This window comes from Mirounga angustirostris, unplaced genomic scaffold (assembly GCF_029215605.1).
Source record: "Mirounga angustirostris isolate CCGP_5_RB_7025 unplaced genomic scaffold, mMirAng1.0.hap1 SCAF_17, whole genome shotgun sequence".
In the NCBI taxonomy this organism is placed as follows: Eukaryota; Metazoa; Chordata; class Mammalia; order Carnivora; family Phocidae; genus Mirounga; species Mirounga angustirostris.
This window is the reverse complement of record NW_026991725.1, coordinates 38,123,985-38,143,663: the sequence shown is the minus strand read 5'-3', so window position 1 is coordinate 38,143,663 and position 19,679 is coordinate 38,123,985. Positions and strand designations below refer to the sequence as shown.

Genomic DNA, 19,679 nt, shown 5'->3' with positions numbered 1-19,679 from the left:
GGTTCTTAATCTCTCAGCCAGCATGTCTCAAACCTGGGATGTTTGTTTGCAATATGGAGATTCCCAGGCCCCCTCTTGCAAATGCTGACCCTGTGTCTGGGGCGGGGCCTGGCAATTTGTTTTTTCTCAATTTCCCCAGATGAATATTATGACCAGAGATGTGTCTAATCTGCCTCCCCTCACCTCCAAGGCTGCAAGGACCCCGACCAATGGGTCCTGGCTGCTGGCCCCTGCAATAGAGGGCCATGAGCTGTGCGACAAGCCAGGAGCATGTGCCTGGGGTGGCCTTGACCTTGGAGCAGCTGAGGCAGGGGCGAGGGGGTGAGGGTGGGAGGGTTAACTTCTAGGTCCCTTTACATCCACACCCATTGTTGCTTCAGGACAGCGCCGCCCAACCCACTCCCAGCCCCAGAATGGCTGGACCTGAACCAGACTTGCAGAAAACAGGATTTTCCCGCCCTTTCTCACGGTTTGGAAACTCTCCTATACCAGGACAGGCAGAAGCGACGGCTTGGACAGCAGAGGGTGGGAAGAGAAACACGACTTGCAGGAGGTGGCCCTAATGTGTTCATTCTACATGGGCAAGTGTTGAAGGGCCACAGGGCGGCGCCGGGGTCCCCAGAGTCACGGGCCGCCTGGCTCTCCCTCTGTGAAAAGACAGTTGCTGAAAAAGCCAGCTCTCTGGAGACACAAGGAGGTTTAAGAGCATGAGGAAACTCCAGGGGCACAAAAATAGCCTCTTTAGCCCAGATCATATTTTAAACAGCTTTGCTTTCCTTCTTGGTGCCTCCCAAGACCAAGCCAGGAGCGAGAACAGAGGCATTGTTTTCTATCTGGAGGCAGACAGAGGGGACATTTAAAGGCTGGCCCGGTGACGGGAAGACAGCTCATTCAGGGACCCAGAGCGGGCTCTTTCTCACAAGCTGGCAGGACCCAAAGATGAATAGCGGGGTCAGCGTGGGGGTCTCAGGAGGTCTTTCCCCGCTTGTGAGACAAGCACCACTGGCTGGGCTTCCCCGGGCCCTGCTGTCTGTCTGCAAAGGGGGCTTCCGAGGGGGGTGGGGGCGGTACTGCTGCCCTTTGGGAGTTTGGGGAGGGGGCCCCCACCCGTGGGAACCTAGAGACCCAGGGGCAGGCAGCACTCTGCTGGGAGTCTCAAACACAAGAATGCACAGGCCTGGAGATGTGTGAGTCTGAACATCAAAACGAAGACTGTCTCCTATGTCCCAGGACAGTCGGATTGGAACCTTCACCAATTGTGCTTGTGTGCAATGACCTCTTGTGCAATGACCTCGAGCAAAGTGATTCCTGGCAAGAACCTCCCTGACTTAAGAGAAAGTGTGTTTTCCAAGCTTGGGGTGGGACTGAGGGAGGGGTGGCGCTGGGGAGCTCAGTTTGGGCGCTTAGTAGGGAGGCAAGAGGGGGGCGGCTGCTTTCCCTCCGTGCTGGACTCCACCTAACATAAACATGAGAACATTTTCCTCGTCCTCGTGGTCCCTGGGAGCCCCCCCCCCCCCCCCCCCGTCTTTGCGCCTCTGTGTGACACCTGGTCGCTGGGCAGAGGAATGCAGGTGGAGAGCTTCCTTCCCTCTTTCTTATGTCTTTGTGCACCTTCTAGAATGTGGGGTCCTAAGGGACTCATTTGCTTTCAAATGAGGCAGATCTCCCTAGGAATCCACCCGGCCCCTACCAGGGCATCCTACCAGGGCAACCGAGGCGCACTGGGGTCAACCTGGGGTGAGCTCCAAGCACGTGGAGGATGAGGCCAGGCAGAGGTGGAAGGAGGTCCCCAGGACTGAAGGGTGCTGCGCTGGTGTTTACCTGCTCTCCCCACTACAACACTGTCTCCTTGAGGGCAGACTATGGACTTTTCCCTCAGCCCTGTCCCCAGCGCCTGGTGTAGGAAAGAGCCCAACACTCCCTCTGTCCCATGCCGAGTACCAGCCGGGTCCTGGCGTTCTCCCCTAAAACTCTCTGCCCCCTCCTCTTCCACTTCTGATCAGAAAAACAAAGCACAGCTAGGTAAAGATGTGAGAGGGGGAAGCACAGGGTCTAAAAGCCAATAATACACTTCTGTGGTTCCAGAGATTGTGATAAACTTTGAACGTGTTGCAGGAAGGTGAAACTAAATGTGTGACCTTGAGCATGGTATCCAATGGGCATAAGAATGTCCCCCTCGGGTTAAGGAGTAAATAAAGCCATGCATTTAGGAGAGCTGCCGCCTAGTCAGTGATCAATAATTATGAATTCCCTTCCCTCCCCTATCAGAAAGCCCACCTCCCGCTACTCCAGCCCAGATTGTACTTTCCAGCCAGCCAGCTGCGAACCCTTTAGAGGTCTCCCGCCCCTCCAGGAGACTGGTGGATCTGGACCAGACTGACTGGGAGCACGGGGTGTAGGAGGCTAGGCGACCAGAACCCGCAGGGTCCTGTGACTCAGAGTACCGAGGGCAACCCGGACGGATGGGGCGGGGACCCCTGGCACCCACCGTCCGGTGGAGCTACCCCCGCAGGCTGCCCCCACGAGGAGCTTCTTGCGCCATCGCTGATTACTACCCTCGGGGGCTCCCCGTTTCACTCTCCTCTCCTCTCAGCCTTCGACTCCTCCCGGCCCCCGCGCCCTTACCCTCGGTCTTTTCCTGTCGCCGCCAGGCCGCAAAGGGAGCACCTGAGCCCCAGCGCCGACCCCAGCGCTTCTCAAACGGCTCAGACCCGGGGAGTTTACCTGTTGCCTAGCAACCCTGGGCGGGCCGGGACGCGGGGCGGGGCGGAGGGCGCCCCGGAGCACGTGACCGCCCACCCCGCAGCATCCTGTGGGGGGGGGGGGGTCTCCCGGAGTTAGGAGAAAAATTAACCACGTAAGTCAAACACCGGTGATAATAAACGTTTGTGGGATCTCTGCCGAGGTGCTTGTCCAAGTCTACAAAAAATGCATTGGGCAAGATCCTGAGAACATGCGAATTACTGTAGTAAGCGCTTCGGAAGTCCTGCGCCCAGGGTGGGATGCCCGGCTCTGCTGTCTATTTGCCTGTGGTCTGGCAGGTTGTCTTACTGCTCCTTCCTTCGGGTTTCTCGTCCCACTCGATGGGAATTAAACCTCCCAGTCTCCCCTGTGCTACCCTATCCCCCGCACATTGTGTAAGAACCAAGGCTGACTACACACACAACCAGGACAGACACTCCTGGACAGCAGGGGCTGGGTGTTTCCACAGCTTGGCTGGTGGTTGGCACATTGTAAACATGTATTAAGTGTTCACTGAATGCATGAATGAATAAAATGAAGTTCCTCCTGGGGCTAAGGCAGTGAAGCAAGATAATATAAACTGGAAGCAGGGGACTGGGGGCTAGCACGCAGGGGTTTGAATCCCGGCTGGGTCATTTACTAATCATATGACTTCGGGAGAATTACTTTCCTTTTCTAAGACTCGACCTTGTTCATCTACAAAGTGGGGGTACAGTGACAAAATTGGGAGGCCCGACTGAGACAACGAGGCAGAGTGCCCGGGCTGGTGCTGATAGCAGAGTCTGCACCCAAACATAAGCCAGCCCCGTACTTCCCACCACAGAGAAGCAGGCTAACCAAGTTCAGGGATGGGCGCTGGAGATCTGGACTGGGGTAGATAGGAGACGTGTCAGCCAAAAAATGGGATTGGGGGTCAGAACTGGTCCTGAAAAATGGTGATGAGTTGCAAGGCAAGGAGTGGGGAGAGCATTCCAGATTGGGGGGAGGGCATGGTGTGTGGGAGGGAGGGGTGGTTGCAATGGAAAAAGACATTCTGGGGAGGGGGATGCATCATGGTGGTGGTAGCTGACAGTCCCTGTGGGGGAGAGAATGAAGGAGGAATTTGCAAAGGTCAGCTGGGGCCAGTTTGTGGTGGTGTGCCGAGAGGCAGGCTAAGGCACCTGGATTGCTTCCTGTGGGTTTTTGGAGCTGTGAAATCACAGGAAAGAAAGCAAATCTTCCCCCACTCTGGTTCCCCAACTTCTCCATAAATGTGTCTTCACCGCTACCCACCTGCCTTTAACTGGGCAGGTGCAACAAAATTCCCAAGATGGCACTTTGCCCAACCATACTAACAAGCCCCCCAAATGGCTGCCACCAGCCCCCCTCCCCTTGGCTCCTGTTCCCACCTGTGCCTCCAAGCAAAGGGCTCTCTTGCGGTGGGCACTGAGGGCGGTGATGGGGGCTGGCTGGGTGCAGGAGGGTCTGAAAGCTCCACTGAACTGGCTCTGTGCAGTCAGAGGTGAATCAGACCCCAACAAAGCATCCAGAAGAAACAGATCGGCTCCACAGTGGAGCATTGGCTGGTTGGGACTGGAAACATAGACATTCTCCTCCCCCTCCCCCGAGCCCTGGAAAGCTAAGACCCTCCACACACACATTATTCCCTGGGTGGGGAAGTACAGGGAAATGGGAGAAGTTGAAGGCATCCTCCAACTACCTTTCTCATATTATTGCAATGATTTCTTACAGGTTGCCCACACCCACCTGCACTCAGAAGGCCTGCATGCTTGCAATGGCCTTGGGCAGCTCTGTTGTCTGGCAGAACAGCCATCACCCCTGGGCAGGCCCATGTCAGCCGACCTGGGAAGCCAGCATGAGGTCATATAATTAGGAGTATGCCCAGGCATCCGGATAAAAACAATTTTCAGTGTCTCTCTGATTTCTGCCCAATCACAGGTGAACTGGCTGCTGAGATTCTTTGCTGAGAGCAGCCCCTGGCCGTGGCCTCCCCCCGCCCCCAGGCCAGTCCACGATCCATTGCACTGCTGTCCACCCCTTACTATTCTTTTTCCGATTTTTTTCTATTGCAGTAAAATACACATAACACAAAACGGATTGCCGTAATCATATTTAAGAGCGTTAGTTCAGTGGCATGAAGTATATTCACACTGTTGTGCTGACATCACCACCATCCATCTCCAGAGCTTTTCCATCTTGCATAACTGAAGCTCTATACTCATTAACAATACCTCCTCATTTCCCCCTCCCCCAGCTCCCAGCACCCGCAATCCTACTTTCTGCTGCTATGATTTTGATTACTCTTAGTACCTCATATAAGGGGAATCACATATTGCCTTTTTGTGACTGGCTTATTTCACTTAGCATAATGTCTTCGAGGTCCATCCATGTGGTAGCCTATGTCAGAATTCTCTTCCTTTTTATTTATTTATTTATTTAATTTATTTTTTTTAAACTTTTTTTTTTTAAAGATTTTATTTATTTATTTTTTGAGAGAGAGAGAATGAGAGACAGAGAGCAGGAGAGGGAGGAGGGTCAGAGGGAGAAGCAGACTCCCCGCCGAGCAGGGAGCCCGATGCGGGACTCGATCCCGGGACTCCAGGACCATGACCTGAGCCGAAGGCAGTCGCCTAACCAACTGAGCCACCCAGGCGCCCAATTCTCTTCCTTTTTAAAACCGAATAATATTCCATTGTCTGTATAGATGGCATTTTGTTTATCCACTCATCTACTGACGGACACTAGGGTTGCTTCCACTTTTTACGATGGTGAATAATGGTGCTGGGAACATGGATGTACAAACATCTCTTCCAGACTGCTTTCGATTCTTTTGGGAGTAGAATTGCTGGATTCTGGGGTGCCTGGGTGACTGAGTCGTTAAGCGTCTGCCTTCGGCTCGGGTCATGATCCCGGGGTCCTGGGATCGAGTCCCAGGTTCGGCTCCCTGCTCAGCAGGGGGTCTGCTTCTCCCTCTCCCTCTGCGACTCCCCCTGATTGTGCTCTCTCTCTCTCAAATAAATAAATAATTAAAATCTTTAAAAAAATTGCGGGATTCTATGGTAATTCTATTGACTTGATAGAATTTCTTGAGTTTTAATTTTTTGAAGAGCCACCATACCTTTTTCTACAGCAGCTGCCCCATTTTGCATTCCCACCGATAGCGTAAAGGGTTCCAATTTCTCCACATCCTTTTAGGCTGCAGGTTTAAGAAGAAAATCAAAGACATTTTGTAGATATTTACATGATAAGGGAGAAAACAATTCCCACACATTTTTGATTAACAAAATTCAAACTACTATATTGAGTCTAATTTTTCTGTCATACAGATCTATTAATAAGAATGGAATTCTTTTGGGCACCTGGGTGGCTCAGTCGTTAAGCGTCTGCCTTCGGCTCAGGTCGTGATCCCAGAGTCCTGGGATCGAGCCCCGCCATCGGGCTCCCTGCTCAGCGGGAAGCCTGCTTCTCCCTCTCCCACTCCCCCTGCTTGTGTTCCTGCTCTCGCTATCTCTCTCTCTGTCAAATAAATAAAATATTAAAAAAAAAAAAGAATGGAATTCTTTGACGGGAGGACAACGCTTTAACTGAAGTTCAGAGTTAGTGTTCTCTACTGTCAAAATCCGTTGCAAATATTTTATTTAAAAAAAAAAACCATTGAGGGGCGCCTGGGTGGCTCAGTTGGTTAAGCGACTGCCTTCGGCTCAGGTCATGATCCTGGAGTCCCGGGATCGAGTCCCGCATCGGGCTCCCTGCTCGGCGGGGAGTCTGCTTCTCCCTCTGACCCTCCTCCCTCTCGTGCTCTCTGTCTCTCATTCTCTCTGTCTCAAATAAATAAATAAAAATCTTAAAAAAAAAAAACCATTGAAAAATATAAAAGCCCTACTCACCAGCTATACACGGCAGCAGGTCAGATGAGGCTCGCCGGTGGTGGTAGTTTGCTGGCCTCCATGCTGAGCAATCAGTGCACTTTGGAAGGGGGAAAATAGACATTTGAAAGAGAGAAGAAAGGAAGGGAAATGCTCCGGATCTGGATATACCTGTCGTGGGCACACAAGGCGCCCTGAGTGTTGTTACATCAGCAGTTTAGAGCCAAGAGGCAGCGATATTGCCCCCGCGGCTCTGAAATCTGAGACCTTGAAGCTTTGGAAGAGGGAAAACGCACCAAACAGCAGAGTTTAGGAGATGAGTCAGCTTTGGAGCAGGGACCCACTCTGTCGCTGCCCCCCCGTGGCTAAGGTGGCCCTGAATGACTGCCTCAAACACATGCCCGTGTTCCCGGCAGAGGCTCTGCTGCTTACAGAGGGGGCCTGATGGAGTTCATTATTTTCCCTCTGGGAGTGGGCTCCTGGGTCTGGGGTGGGGGCTGTTCGGAGATGTTTAGAAATGGTGAGGCTGGCAGGCGACTGCTTGCTTGGCAGAGAGGCCCATTCACCCCACTCCTTTCCTTGGGTGAGAGATTGGTGCACCCAAGACAGGAATGCAGGTCGTGAGGTGACACACGTGGGGACCCAAATCGCCCTTGAGCTGTGGGCGCTCTCATGTGGCTTCCTTCCTACTTCATGCAGGGCCCACCTGCAGCTCAGGTCTTCTCGGCAGATCCCAGAGATGATGAATGCCCTCAAAGTGAATCTCATTTGAGTACTGAACTACAGTTACCTTAAAAAAAAATCAGATTTGGCGGGGGTCGGGGGGGATGGGGGGAAGGCGCCTGGGTGGCTCAGTCGGTTGAGTATCTGGCTATTGATTTTGGATCCGAGTCGTGAGATCGAGCCCCACGTCAAGCTCTGTGCTCAGCGGGAGTCTGCCTGAGATTCTCTCTCTCCTTCTCCCTCTGCCCCTTCTCCCCTCTAAAATAAATAGATAAATCTTAAAGAAAAATCAGATTGGTTTCTCCATTGCTCCAAGCCTTTTTCCCACTGCTCTCGGTCTCCTAAGACGAGGGAGAAAGGCATCTGTGCTGCTAGATGTGTGGGGGGGCCACTCTTATTTCAGAAACGCCCTAGTTCTGATGCTCAGCTTTGAGGGATGAGCAGTTCCGAGTCTGGCATGTTCTACTGTACAGAGCCCTCTGTATCACGCCTCAAGTACTCCCAAAGGATGCACAAACTGCCCCCTTCAGGAAGTTCCTTGAAATGCAGTCAATTCTGGGAGGCTAGGCTGCCGCACGGAGGAATTAACAGGGCACAAAGCTGCAGACACCAAGTTGGGAGTCTGCCCAGCAGGGTGCAGAGCATCTCAGGTGCCCCTGCCCAGAGAGGCACCCCATGGAGACAGAGTTTAGGTACAGAGTGCAAAGCTCGGGGAGCCATCAGCTGGGGGAGGTGGTCCGTCTTTTAGTCCTTGCCCTGAAATCCCTGAGATTTGCGGGGACGCCCTCCGGCCCATGGCCCAGCCGGCAGGGAGCATGCGGGACCCTCGTTATTGCCGCCGCGGAGGAAGTTAGACAGACCACATGTTTTAGTACAAGTGGTTTATTTCTTCCCAGGCGAGGGCGCACATGTATCAAGCAGAGCCCACCTGGCTCCTTCAGGGACCACCCAAAGGATTCTAGTTTAGTTTACATGCATTAAAAACAACGCTACGGTTGCCAACAACGAAATGTTAAGAAGCAACATCTTGACATCGCGGGGTTCCTATCTGCATGCGACGTGGCCATACACAGACATGTTTATGGTACACGGTACTTCTAGGTTAACACAGGTGAGGCAAGAGTCCGGGCTGCCGTGGGGCCCTGTTCTGTCATAGAGGCTTGGCTGGGTGCCGAGAGTCGCTCTGCTGTCAGCGTTCTGATGGGAAAGGAGCTCTTCGAAAATGGAAACGGAGCCCTTGTTCCCAGCCAGGTCACCCCGTGTCCCTGGCTTTGGGTGTGCAAGGCTGCGGGGGGATCAGTGTTGTGCATTCTGAGTTGACAGGAGATAAGAAGCACCAGAGACCCTAACCCTGGATCCTCAGCAGGCAGGATGGTGGGTCACTATTTCCTCCTGGCCAACAAGCTCCTTCTCACCGAGCACGTGCAGCTCAGGGGCCCAGGACAAGGGGATGGGTACAGGGTTGGGGGGATGAGGGAAGAGGCCTGTCTCAGGTCAAGACATGACCCCCCCGCTTTGCCAAAACCTTTAAGACAAACTTGCTTGCAGACAAAAGGGAGAGGCAGTTCACCTGGCCAGTCCCCAGAACAGGGGAGTGTGTTCAGTTGTCCCTCTCAGCTTCTTTTCTGTCTTAAAGGGCCTCCCTCCTTGAATGGGATGAACCCACATCCCCATCAAGCAGCAGCTTGGGACCGCAGGTCTCACTGACCTGTTCCTTGTTTAAAAATCCTCTCTTCCTCCAGATCCTGAAAGAACTGGCTGATGCCAGCAAAATCTGCAGAAGAATGGGATACAACCCAGGGGGAAGGCATGAGCCCCAAATCTCTTGTAAAAACCGGATGTGCTCTGAGTTTCAATTCTTTGGATAATCAAAACATTTAAAACACTTGGGGTGGGGGAGAGTTAGTGTTGCTTTCAAAGTGTCTATTAATACCTGAGACTGTCCCTTTCTGTAGTGAACCAACTCACAGCATCGATTCTGGGATGGAGGAGAGGCAGTGGAGGGTGGCAGAAGGCGGGTGGACCGTGGTAGCTGTCACCCACGTTCCCGCTGGGTCTCCCTGCGGAAAGCCTGCCGGGGATGCAGCTGGGGCCCCCCCAGCCCTGGGGCCACCCCCTGCACGGCTCTCCAACACCTTCAACATGGCCGAGCACCCAGGGGTACTGCCGGTGTAGACAGGAGGGCAGAAGAGGGAGAGGCTGTTCCGAGTCGTGGTTCTTGTCTGCCTGGGCCTTGGGTCAGGAATCTCAGCCGAGCTCAGGTGGATTCTCCCTGAATCGCGGATGCCCCGCCGCAAGCACAGCGGCCTGCCAATCCCGTGGCCCTGCACCCAGCCTCCAGGCGCCTTTGGTTTCTATTAAAGAAATGCAGCTTGTGCTGGAGTTCGTTAAAAACCAAAACGGATCAAGGAGGCAGGAACCTCTGCAGAAAGTGTGTTAGGCTGGAAACTCATTCCCGTAGTGTCTCAGGTGCTCGTCCGCCACGGACAGGTAGGTGGCCCTCATGCTGGGAGAATACTGTGGGAGAGAGGAGGAGGGGTACGGTCAGAACAGGGTCACACGGTACAGTTAAACTGGACGCTGTGCTCACAAAGGTGTGGGAGCTTCTCGGGGAGTGTGAGCGGGGCCAGTCTTTGTCACAGGCATTGTGGGGACACTAGAGTGCTTGGGCAGGCTTCGTTGTTGGTGACGCCCCCAGTCCTGGGGCCATCAGGACGCCTGGCCCCCAGCCTCAAATGCAAGACGCACACAAAGACCAGTCACCCTCCCCCTACCATGGCTGCTCTGTCCAGCCCAGGGCACACCACTGACACCAGGGACAGCATCAGGGCGCACCAAGGCACTGGGGAGCCCGCCTTGTGGGTAGGTTGACGCCACAGTCCCCTAGATTCAGAGATCCACGTTCAAATCCCAGTTATGCATCTTACTCATCCCATGACCTTGGCTAAGGCTTTCCAACCCCTGCGAGCCTCAGTTTCCCCATCTGCAAAAGGGACCCAAGAGCCGTCGGCAGTTACAGTGAGAGGATGGGTTGAATACTACCAGACAGGCGAGACCCCTCACACGGCGGTTCTCAAACTTGGCTGTGCATTACAAACACCTGGGAGTCTAAAAAAAAAAAAGTCCTGATGCCCGGGCCATACCCAGCAGTATTTTTTTTACTGAGGTAAAACCCACATCACATAAAATTCAGCATCTTAAAGGGCCACCAGCATTTTTTTTTTAAAGCTCTTCCAAATGCAGCCAAGTCGGAGAAGCAGTGACCAGACGCAAAGTAAGTTCTCAACAGATGTTAACTAGCTGCCACCTGAAGCAGGAAGACAGGACGCCCCACATTACCACTCTCATATCCCAGGACCTGCTTCTGCGTTTCTTTCTTTTTCTTTTTTTTCTTTTTTTAAAAGATTTTAATTTATTTGACAGAGAGAGCGAGAGAGCACAAGCAGTAGAGGGAGGGAGAAGCAGGCTCCTCGCCGAGCAGGGAGCCCAATTTGGGGCTCGATCCCAGGACCCTGGGATCATGACCTGAGCCAAAGGCAGATGCTTAACCATCTGAGCTGCCCAGGAGCCCCTGCTTCTGCATTTCAAACGGGCTCCAGATGCTGCCGGTCTGCTGACTTGGAATAGCAGGGTTCAGCAGGACCCTGAGTATCTCCTGGCTCCAGGGAAGGTTTGGGGGTTCAGGTCCAGGCCGTTCACACCAGAGGGGGAACATGTGCTCCCAGCTGGCGGGAGCTCGGGGGTGGAGGTGGGTGCTAAACTCTCTAACCCAGCAGTTCTTAACCAGGGGTGATTTTGTTCTCCAGGGACATTTGGCAATGTCCGAAGGCATTTCTGGTTATCACAACTGGGGGGTAGGGAGGGGGGAGTTATCAGTATCAAGGGGGTAGAGGCCAGGGATACAGCTAAACATCTCACGGTGCCCAGGACAGCCCCCTCTTCCAGAATGACCCGGCCCAAGAATAGTGTGGAGGGTGAGGAAGCCTGCGTCAGACCCGAGGTTCTCCATGGGGCTTCCCGGACCTGCAGCCTCAGCTTTACTGTGGACGCGTTAGAAAGGCAAATCGCCCACCCAGTCAGAAAGGTGGGGGGGGGGTGAAGCAGGTGCCTGTGTTCCAGCAAGTCCTCCAGGCGATTCCGATGCACACCCGCACGTGAGCATCTCCTCGAAGCACTATTTCCCCAACTTCCTTGATGAAGGAGGATCCCCCGGCTGCTCGATATGCTGAAAACTTCCCAGGCGCCTTCCTGGGATCGTCCACTTCAGGGAGTATGGAGTGAAGTCCTGGTATTGGTATTTTTAACAATTGTCTGGGTCATTTTTGTCTGTCAAGTCTAGGACATGGTGCCTGAGAGGACACAAGGGGTTCCTCGAAGGTAGAGCTGGGTGAAGGCACGTTTCCAGCCAATGGGACAGGCCATCCATTCCGACTGCCTTGCATGCGATCACCCCCCATGGTGAAATCCCAGTCTGTTCCAGAGATGGGGCTGGCAGAGGGAGCGATCCATCCAAACGTCACACTTGCCACTCACCCTGTACAGAGCAGGTGCAGGGGGAGCGTGGGGAGCGGCCAGCCATGCTGTCTATTGGGGTGGATGTCCACAGCCTCATGCTGGGGGTTCCTTGGAAAGCAGCCACCTGCCAATGCCTCTTCTCGCCCCTTGCACGGCAGGAGGTTGTGGGGGGGGGGTCCGCCCTGGGGCAGGTAGAGCTGGGTGGGGCAGGGCAGCCAACTCGGCCAAAGCAGTGAGAGTCCTGGGCAGGTCTTAACTCCAGGGAGAAAAGTGACCTCTGTCCTTGAGCCTCTCAAATAAAGTCAGCTCTTGATGATCTCTGCTAATGGCAAGGAGAGTGGCCTGGGTCTTTCAAAACAGAAGGTAATCCCAAAACCATTTTTATTTGGCATCACAGTGCACAGAGTAATTCTTCATTCACAGCAGCAGATTTCCCCCTCATTATGTTTTGCTCAGATTATTATTAAAATCAATCTGCATTCCTGGGTCTATAGCAGCTAGGGGGAGGAAAAGGGGCCCAGGAGGCTTCTGGGTAGAGAAAGCTGGGTTGGGATTTAAGAGGTGCCTACTCAGAACGTTGGCTCCGACCAGCCCCCTGTCCCTTCCTGAGGACCCCAGGAAGCGAGGGCTAGGCCTGGGTCTAGGGCTGTGCATAAAAGGATAGCAGGTGAGGCGCTCTGGGCGAAAAGAGCAAGGTGGGGTGATGGCGGGAAAGATGGGGGACTTGTCAACCACGGCGCTGTGGACATTTGGGGCTGGATCATTCTTTGTGGTCGGGCTGTCCTGTGTGCGGTAAGATGCTGAGCAGCATTCCTGGCCCCCGCCCACTAGATGCCCGTAGCACCTGCCCCCCAGTTGTGACAACCAAAAATGCCTACAGACAGGCTAAGTGTCATCTGGGGGCAAAAGTGCCCTTGAGCGAGAACCCCGCTCAAAGGTGTGGCTCAAGTACCACCTGCTGCACAGGACCTCCTCAGACCCCACAGTGCAGCAGGGACAGCTCCCCCCTCCAGGTCCCAAAGCACTTATTACAGGAGCCGCTTTCTTGAACTCCCCCCACCCCGCCCCCGCCCCGGCAGGTTGCGCCCTTGCTGAAGACGGGGGCTAGGTCTCCGCCTTTTTCCCCAGAAGCACCATCTGTGTTTGGGGCTGACTCACTGGATGTGCCTGCCTGGTTCTCAGGGCCCAGGCATGTGTCATCGACCCCGTGTCCTGGAGTCCCCAGTGCTTCTAGTTCAGCAGCAGGATGGCCCCTTCCAAACCCCCTGAATTCAAACGCCTTGTCCAGCCAGGGGGAAGCAGGGGCGCCCTCCCTGATAGACAATTGGCTCCAGAACTCTGCTGCGTACCCATCCCCATCGCAGACTTCTGACCTTGTTTTCCAACCCCCATGTCCATTTCATATAAATACGGTAGCTTGTGGAGAAGGTAGGTGGAAGAAGGGGGTAAAATAAGCAGCTCCCTCTTAGAGCACCTGCGCCCACCCCCCCCCCACATTTACAGTGACTGAGATTCCAACGCTCGCTACCATCGTGTGTGCTGTCACCATCCCCATTCCACAGGTGGGAAAACTGAGGCACACAGAGGTGAAGTGCTTGTCCAAGGTCACAGAGGTCATAAGCCATGAGCTGGGTGTGAACCCAGTCATTTGGCACAGGAGTCTGTGTCCTTGAACTCCACAGTTTACTGTCTCTACTTGCAGCAATGTCCTCTGAGAGAGGACAGAGCCTTTTTCTCTCCGACGCGACCCCCTCACGCCACCGGCTCCTGCCCTGACACAGCGTCTCGGTTCCCCGGCTGGAGGCGGGCGTGGGCACGTTCCTAGCGATGGCAAGAGCTGAGCGGGTTTGAGGAAGGCTGGTGTCCCAGCCACCACTGGGGCTCCAGCCCAAAGCCCAGGGTGAAGGGGTTAACACCGTTGAAAACCCAACAACTTCCCTGGAGCAAAAAGGGATGCTCTCTCTTCTTAGATTATTTACTTTAGCAAACTTATCACTATAAACCATTTCTCGGTCCCTTTGAGATGTATACAAACGTTTTTAAGGCTAAATCGGGCTCTGCCAGCTTTACAATCCAGGAATGTTCTCGTAAGGGTCTGGAAGGCATCTCACTGGAAGGGAGGCATCAAGGAGGACTGCCCCCATCGCTGTGGCAACTGGGGACTCCCTAATTAGCATGGACTTAGGATGGCCTGGTGTGACAAAGGTGCTGGGTCTTGCATGGGGACAGGCGTGCCCTGGGGTGAGCTTTCTGTCTCTGCAATGCCTTTAGCGGACTGCCCGTGACGTGTGTGGCAATCTGGTCCAGTAATAGGACCGTATCATTTTTTTCTACCTTTGTGGAGGGGATTCACTGGATCGGCAGGAGGTCTTATCTTTTTAATCATTCCTCTACAAGGGCCACAGCTGTGATTTTGCCCGGAGAGCCCAAGTTACCGTGGGAGGAGGGGAGCCTCTTCCGATGAGGGGCACGTTCTCGTAGCGTGGGTTCCCGCCAAAGAGCATGGCCTGGTTCCTGCAGGGGTGGAGGGGAGAGGTCAGGAGGGGGAGGCGTGGGGGTGGGGGCGGGGGTGCTCGGGTTTCTACAGGAGGGGCCCGTGGGTGTGCATGTGCGAGCAGGGGGATGCAAACGGACCACGGGAGGGAGCGCGAGCGGGAATATCAGGGAAAGAGCGCTTGGGGAGGCCCAGGGGAGAAGCAGCGGATGGGGTGCCAGGTGCCAGGAGCAGCGTGGCCTGGAGAAATGCAGCTCCTGGGCCCTGCGATCTGCTCTGAGGGTCTGTGGCTGTGATGGGGGGACCGCTGCTGGCCTTTGATGTCTTCCTCCCAACCGGGCTCCCTGGACCCAAAGGTGCTATCCTCGAATCTAGCTCCCTGAGGGCTAGGCGGGGCGGCGCTGCCCCAGCTGCGATGTGTGGGGGCAGGTTGGGGGGGAGGCCCGGGGAGCCCCCGCCGTACATGTACTCTGAGACCGGGGCATTGGAGATGGTCTGAGCCGGGGGCTGCAGGCTGGTTTGGCTGCCCAGGCCGCTGCTGTAGCTGCAGAAGCTGCGGAGCTGCCCCCGGGGCGGGTTGTGGGCGGCGATGCGTCGGGCTTGGGGGTTGAAAGGGTCATCACTGTCAATGTCATCATAGTCTCTGTCCCTAGAACAACACACAGGACACAGCCGGCTGTGAGGGCTGAGGCTCGGAGGCCGAGCGATCCTGGCCTGCTTCCCAGTCTTTGCTCCCAGGACTCTTCTCTGGCCACGTGTCCCCTTCAGGTTCCTGTAAAACACGGTCCTCTGCCCTGCCTCACACAGATCACTCCACCAGTTCCCAACTCATGCCCACCTCCTCCAAGCAGCCCACCATGCTGACCCCGTCAAATGGACCCTCCCTGCTCTGCTTCCTTTTGTCGGATCTATCCATAGGCACTGAAATACCATCTCATTTCTACCTCCTCAATGAGAGTGTAGGTGTCCTGCTAACAGTGTTACAGGCTATCCTTCTTCGTATTCTGGGGGTGCCCCTCCAGCACCCAGAGCCCTCATTATCTCACACCTCAAAGTCCTACAGAGGAAGAGACGACAAGCAAGGGATGCCAGGTTGCGGTATGACAATGTTACCATCCTCAGGAACGCTCCTGCCCCGGCCCCTTGGAACCTCCTTTTGGGAGTCTGTCTGGACTCTCAGGGATGCTTCTGCAGCAATCCAGCCAGCCTGTTGGGGCTGAATGCCCGGGCCCCCTGCTGCCATCGTTTGCCCCAGATCATCAGCTCCAGGCTCAATCTCAGAGCAGAGGTTCCTGCATGCTCCCCCAGGAAGCCCCCGGGCAGCCCACCTGGTAGTAAAGTGCTTCCAGGCCCTCGGCCCAGCGCAGATCATGGTGGAGAAGGCCAGGGCGGCCAGGAGGGAGAAGAGGCCGAGGTACAGCAAGCCCTCGATGCCATCATAGCAGATGCCAGCAAGGGCGTCCAGGTAGTCCTGCAGGAAGAGGAGGGACACGTAGCTGGAAGGCAGGTCGGGGCACAGCCTGGGGTCTGAGCGCGTCTTGGTAGCCCGTCTCCTTGAGCCTGGGCCTGGGATCGCCTACTTTTCCCCATCCCTGGCACTTTGTACAGCCTGTTAAGGGTCCACACTCTGGGGCCCAACAGAAGCGGCTTCTTGGGTTCACTCCATGAGCAGGTGCTGACCACCTACTATGTGCTAGGCATGTGACGGTTGCTCTGAGCGAGACAGACACAGCTGCAGGGTTGGGGGGCCAGGAGACAGGGGACATTTAATCTAAGACCAGCATGGCAAGAAGGAGTGGATTGTGCCTGGAGCAGATGAAGGAAGGGGACAAGCGGGGCATGTTCAGGAGAGAAAAAAGGCGAGCAGGAGACAGGATGGAGTGGTGTCAGGTCACGCTAGGCCTTGCAGGCAGGTGAGGAGTTTGCATTTGATCAGAAGGTGGTGGGATGTGATGGAAGGGATGTGACCCAACTCACTTCTACAATGATCACTGTGGTCGCTGTGAATGAAAGGTCATGGGAGGTTAAGGGGGCGAGAAAGAAGGAGGGGGCAGTCAGGAGGCCACAGCTGTCACTCAGGGGAGCAGGGTTATGCTTGGATCATGGCAAAAGTGGGGAAGGAGAGAGAAGTGGATGGATTCAGGATACATTTGAGAGTCCAGAGGCTAGGATTTGCTGAGGGATTGGATGTGGGTGGTGCGGGAGGGAGAGAGGGGTACATGTTCTTGGCTCTGAAGTCAGAGTGCCAGGGTCCAAAGCCAAGCCCTTGACTTGAGGGCTCTGGAAACTTCAGTGAGCTACTTTATAGATCTATAGATATATACATATATAAATATCTATCTATCTATCTATCTATCTATCTATCTATCTATCTATCTATATCTATCCATCCATACATGCACAGTTTCCTTACCTATAAAATTGCCCATGAAATAACATGTATTTCACGATATAACTGTGACAACTAATGATATGATGGATACAAACTGCACAGAACAAGGGTGAGCACTTGTTCTCAACAAACGGCAGCCGGGATCATCATATGACCCTTCATGCTAGATCCGTATGGGACATGAGAAGTGTCCACATGCACTGGCTTACTGCTTGCCGGGGGTGGTGCACATACTCCCAGAATGTTCCCTGAATTTGAGGCTGTCTGGTATTCCAAGTGCTTGGAGAGGTGACCCTGGCAATGAGCGGGGGATATCCACTTGCAGCCAGGGAAGATGGACGGGTTGACCAGATGGCCGGGAGTCTGGACACTGGAGAATAGCCTTTCTCATTTAGGTCAGGATCCCCCAACGTTCTAGAGCTAACCTGATCCAATCCTCCTACCCCCATCCCCTGGAACCTTTCACTGACTCTCACTGTCTTAACTACTTGGGAGAATCAAGAAGCCAGACACCCTCCTGCCTTCCTGTTGTTCGGCTTCTATGTCATTCTAGGGCCCACAGGGAGCCCCAATATCACTCTTCTCGACCCTACTGGCTGCTCTCTGGGAAAATGTGGCCTGCGGGGGTACCCCCCCACCCCATCCTTGCTTGCCAGCCAGGCCCACCCCGGCACCTTATGCAGCCCTCGGCAATCCAGCATGGCCGTCAGCTGGTGGAGGCTGGACTCCGATGAGTTCAGCAGGAGCTGGATTCCGAGCAGGTCCTTCTGAAGCAGGAAGAGGCAAACACGCAGAGAGGCAGACAGTGAGCGGCAGGCTTGTAGCTAAAACCACAAACCACAGGCAGCAGCGTGTGCAGAGGCCAGGGAGCGCGCTCCACAGCCTGGCTCTGCAAAGCCTCGGGGGCTCAGGAGGGGTGAGGTGCAGGTAGGGGGAGGGTTGTCCGGGTCCAGATGGGCCAGCCCTTCTTCCAGCACAGATGCTGTGGGAGGCAGCGCCTTACCTCGGCCGTGGGGAAGAGGGGCACGGCGAACTGCAGCAGGCCGGCCACCTGGATCTGCATGGTGGTGAGTGAGCGCTGGAAGATGGTCAGTGCCTGGCCAGGAGAGACCGCAGCCCCACCCTGAGGCTCCGCTTCCCGGGAGCCGCTCCCCCTGCAGCCCCGCCCGAGTCCCACCCTGCCCAGCATCCCTCAGGCTTTCTGAGAGCCACACAGTCCTCTTGCTTCCTGCTACTCCAAGTGGGGTCCCCGGACTAGCAGCGTGGGCTTCACAATGAAGGGAAAAGCACCCAGCCAGCCACCCACAGGTGCAGGGGCTTCGGGTCCAGAGGGGGCGAGCTGACAGAGGGGGCTGTGGGCAGGGTGGGCGTACCTGCTGGAAGGGGCTGCTTCCGCTCTGAGTACAGTACAGGTAGTAACGGGTCACCTCTGCAAGGCAAAGGCATCAGCATCAGGCAAGAGCTGACCAGTGACCAGGCCCTCACCGTCCTAGTGGCCTAGCCAGTCCCCAAATTCCCCAAGGACGGCACTTCTAACAAATGGCCCAGAGGTCCAGCTGGACCAAAAGTGTGGGGGGCTGGGGGTGAGGAGGGGTTAGGTGACGACAGGGCTGAAAGGTCCGGTCGGCCACGGGCCTGGTCTGAGTATCCAGAGCAGCTCCAGCAGCAGAGGCCCTGAGGGTTCGTTACCTGTGCGGATCTGGCCCTCTGTGATGTTCAAGATGAAGGTGTCGGGAGCTGAGCAGAAGTCACTGGTGCCCTGAGCCAGGGAGAGATGGGGAGGGGTGGAAGAAAGTTCTAACACCAGGGCCCTGGGTGGAGCCGGTCCCCTCAGGCCCAGCTGCTTGGAGCTCTCTGCTCAGTCCTCCCTGGGCTCGAAGCCTGGCCCTGCCCCTTCCTAGCTCTCCTAGCTCTGTCACTTTGGACAAGTGACTTACTCTTTCTGTGTCTCAGCTGCCTCATTTATAGCATAGAGAGAAAAACGCTACCTTCCTTGTGAATTAACCTACGTAAAACACCCAGAAGGGTGACTGGCGGAGGGCAGGCTCTCTGCGGCATTGGCTCTTACTCTATTTCTGAATGCTGCCTCCGGGACGGACCTCAGGGGCCCGAGCACCCACACCGTGCGTGTCGGGGAGTTACTGCACCACGGCCTTCGTTCATCTCAGTCGTATTTTTGGCCTTCCTGTTATCAAGCCCCACATGCTTTTGAGGTGCTGATCTATGAAGCATCCCCCAGACTCTATTCCTAAAGAATTATGTTAGGGGCGCTGGGTGGCTCAGTCAGTTCAGCGTCTGCCTTTGGCTCAGGTCATGATCCCGGGGTCCTGGGATCGAGCCCCGCATCGGGCTCCCTGCTCTGTGGGGAGTATCTTCTTCCTCTTCCTCTGCCTCTGTGCTCCTCCTGCTTGTGCTCTCTCTCTGACAAATGAATAAATAAAATATTTTAAAAAACCACCACCACCAACAAAAGAATTATGTTGGCATTGAATCCATCTCTGAGCCTGCGGGTACGGGTCCTGTTCAGGATGAGATGGGGGGCTGGCAATTAGGGGACACAGGCTCTAGGCTCTGCCACTGAGGAGCGGGGGGGCCTGGACCCCACAGCATGGCCTGGAGAGGTGACAACTAAGGGCCTACGGGCCGTGTGGGAGCAGAAGCCAGCCCTGGGATTGGTGGCAGCAAGGACCCATCCTCTGAGCCAGGTCCTTCTCAGGTTCAGCCTGGGGGTACAGTGGGGCCACCGGGTACAGGAGGCCTCCCATCTTTCAGAACAGTCAGGGGAAGCTCTGGTGCTCCAACCCATTCCTAGGGGTCCCCTCCCCAGGGCTCTGCCCTGCTGGTGCCCTGTCCTCTTTCAGGAGTGGCAGCCTCAGGCTCCACGCTGGAGCTTCACGCATTCATTCCCTGAGTCGAGCAATATTTATTTAGCACCTACTGGATGCCA

At 55.1% G+C, this 19,679-nt stretch overlaps 2 protein-coding genes across 6 annotated transcripts in view; both read right to left on the bottom strand.

Annotated features, from left to right (window-relative positions):
* The window catches only part of DNAI2 (dynein axonemal intermediate chain 2), a 35,657-nt gene extending 27,599 nt beyond the window's left edge, over positions 1-8,058 (bottom strand). For 3 of the 4 annotated variants that reach the window (XR_010408714.1, XR_010408715.1, XM_064583399.1), the window contains exons 1-3: positions 6,630-8,058; positions 5,861-5,938; positions 4,489-4,584 (exon numbers count right to left, since the gene is read on the bottom strand). Coding sequence is in view for 2 of the 4 variants with exons in the window: in XM_064583399.1 (XP_064439469.1) it covers positions 4,489-4,584; positions 5,861-5,891 (127 nt within the window). In the remaining 2 variants the exon portion in view is untranslated. The remainder of the gene's footprint in view (positions 1-4,488; positions 4,585-5,860; positions 5,939-6,629) is intronic. The other variant, XM_064583400.1, reaches the window with a different exon arrangement.
* A 139-nt stretch (positions 8,059-8,197) lies between these two features.
* Positions 8,198-19,679, bottom strand: part of TTYH2 (tweety family member 2) — a 36,772-nt gene continuing 25,290 nt past the window's right edge. For both annotated transcript variants that reach the window (XM_045888535.3, XM_064583401.1), the window contains 8 exons: positions 18,422-18,491; positions 18,106-18,161; positions 17,736-17,828; positions 17,407-17,499; positions 15,669-15,811; positions 14,804-14,989; positions 14,282-14,360; positions 8,198-9,848 (listed from right to left, as the gene is read on the bottom strand). In XM_045888535.3, the coding sequence (XP_045744491.1) occupies positions 9,768-9,848; positions 14,282-14,360; positions 14,804-14,989; positions 15,669-15,811; positions 17,407-17,499; positions 17,736-17,828; positions 18,106-18,161; positions 18,422-18,491 (801 nt within the window). In that variant the 3' untranslated portion in view covers positions 8,198-9,767. The remainder of the gene's footprint in view (positions 9,849-14,281; positions 14,361-14,803; positions 14,990-15,668; positions 15,812-17,406; positions 17,500-17,735; positions 17,829-18,105; positions 18,162-18,421; positions 18,492-19,679) is intronic.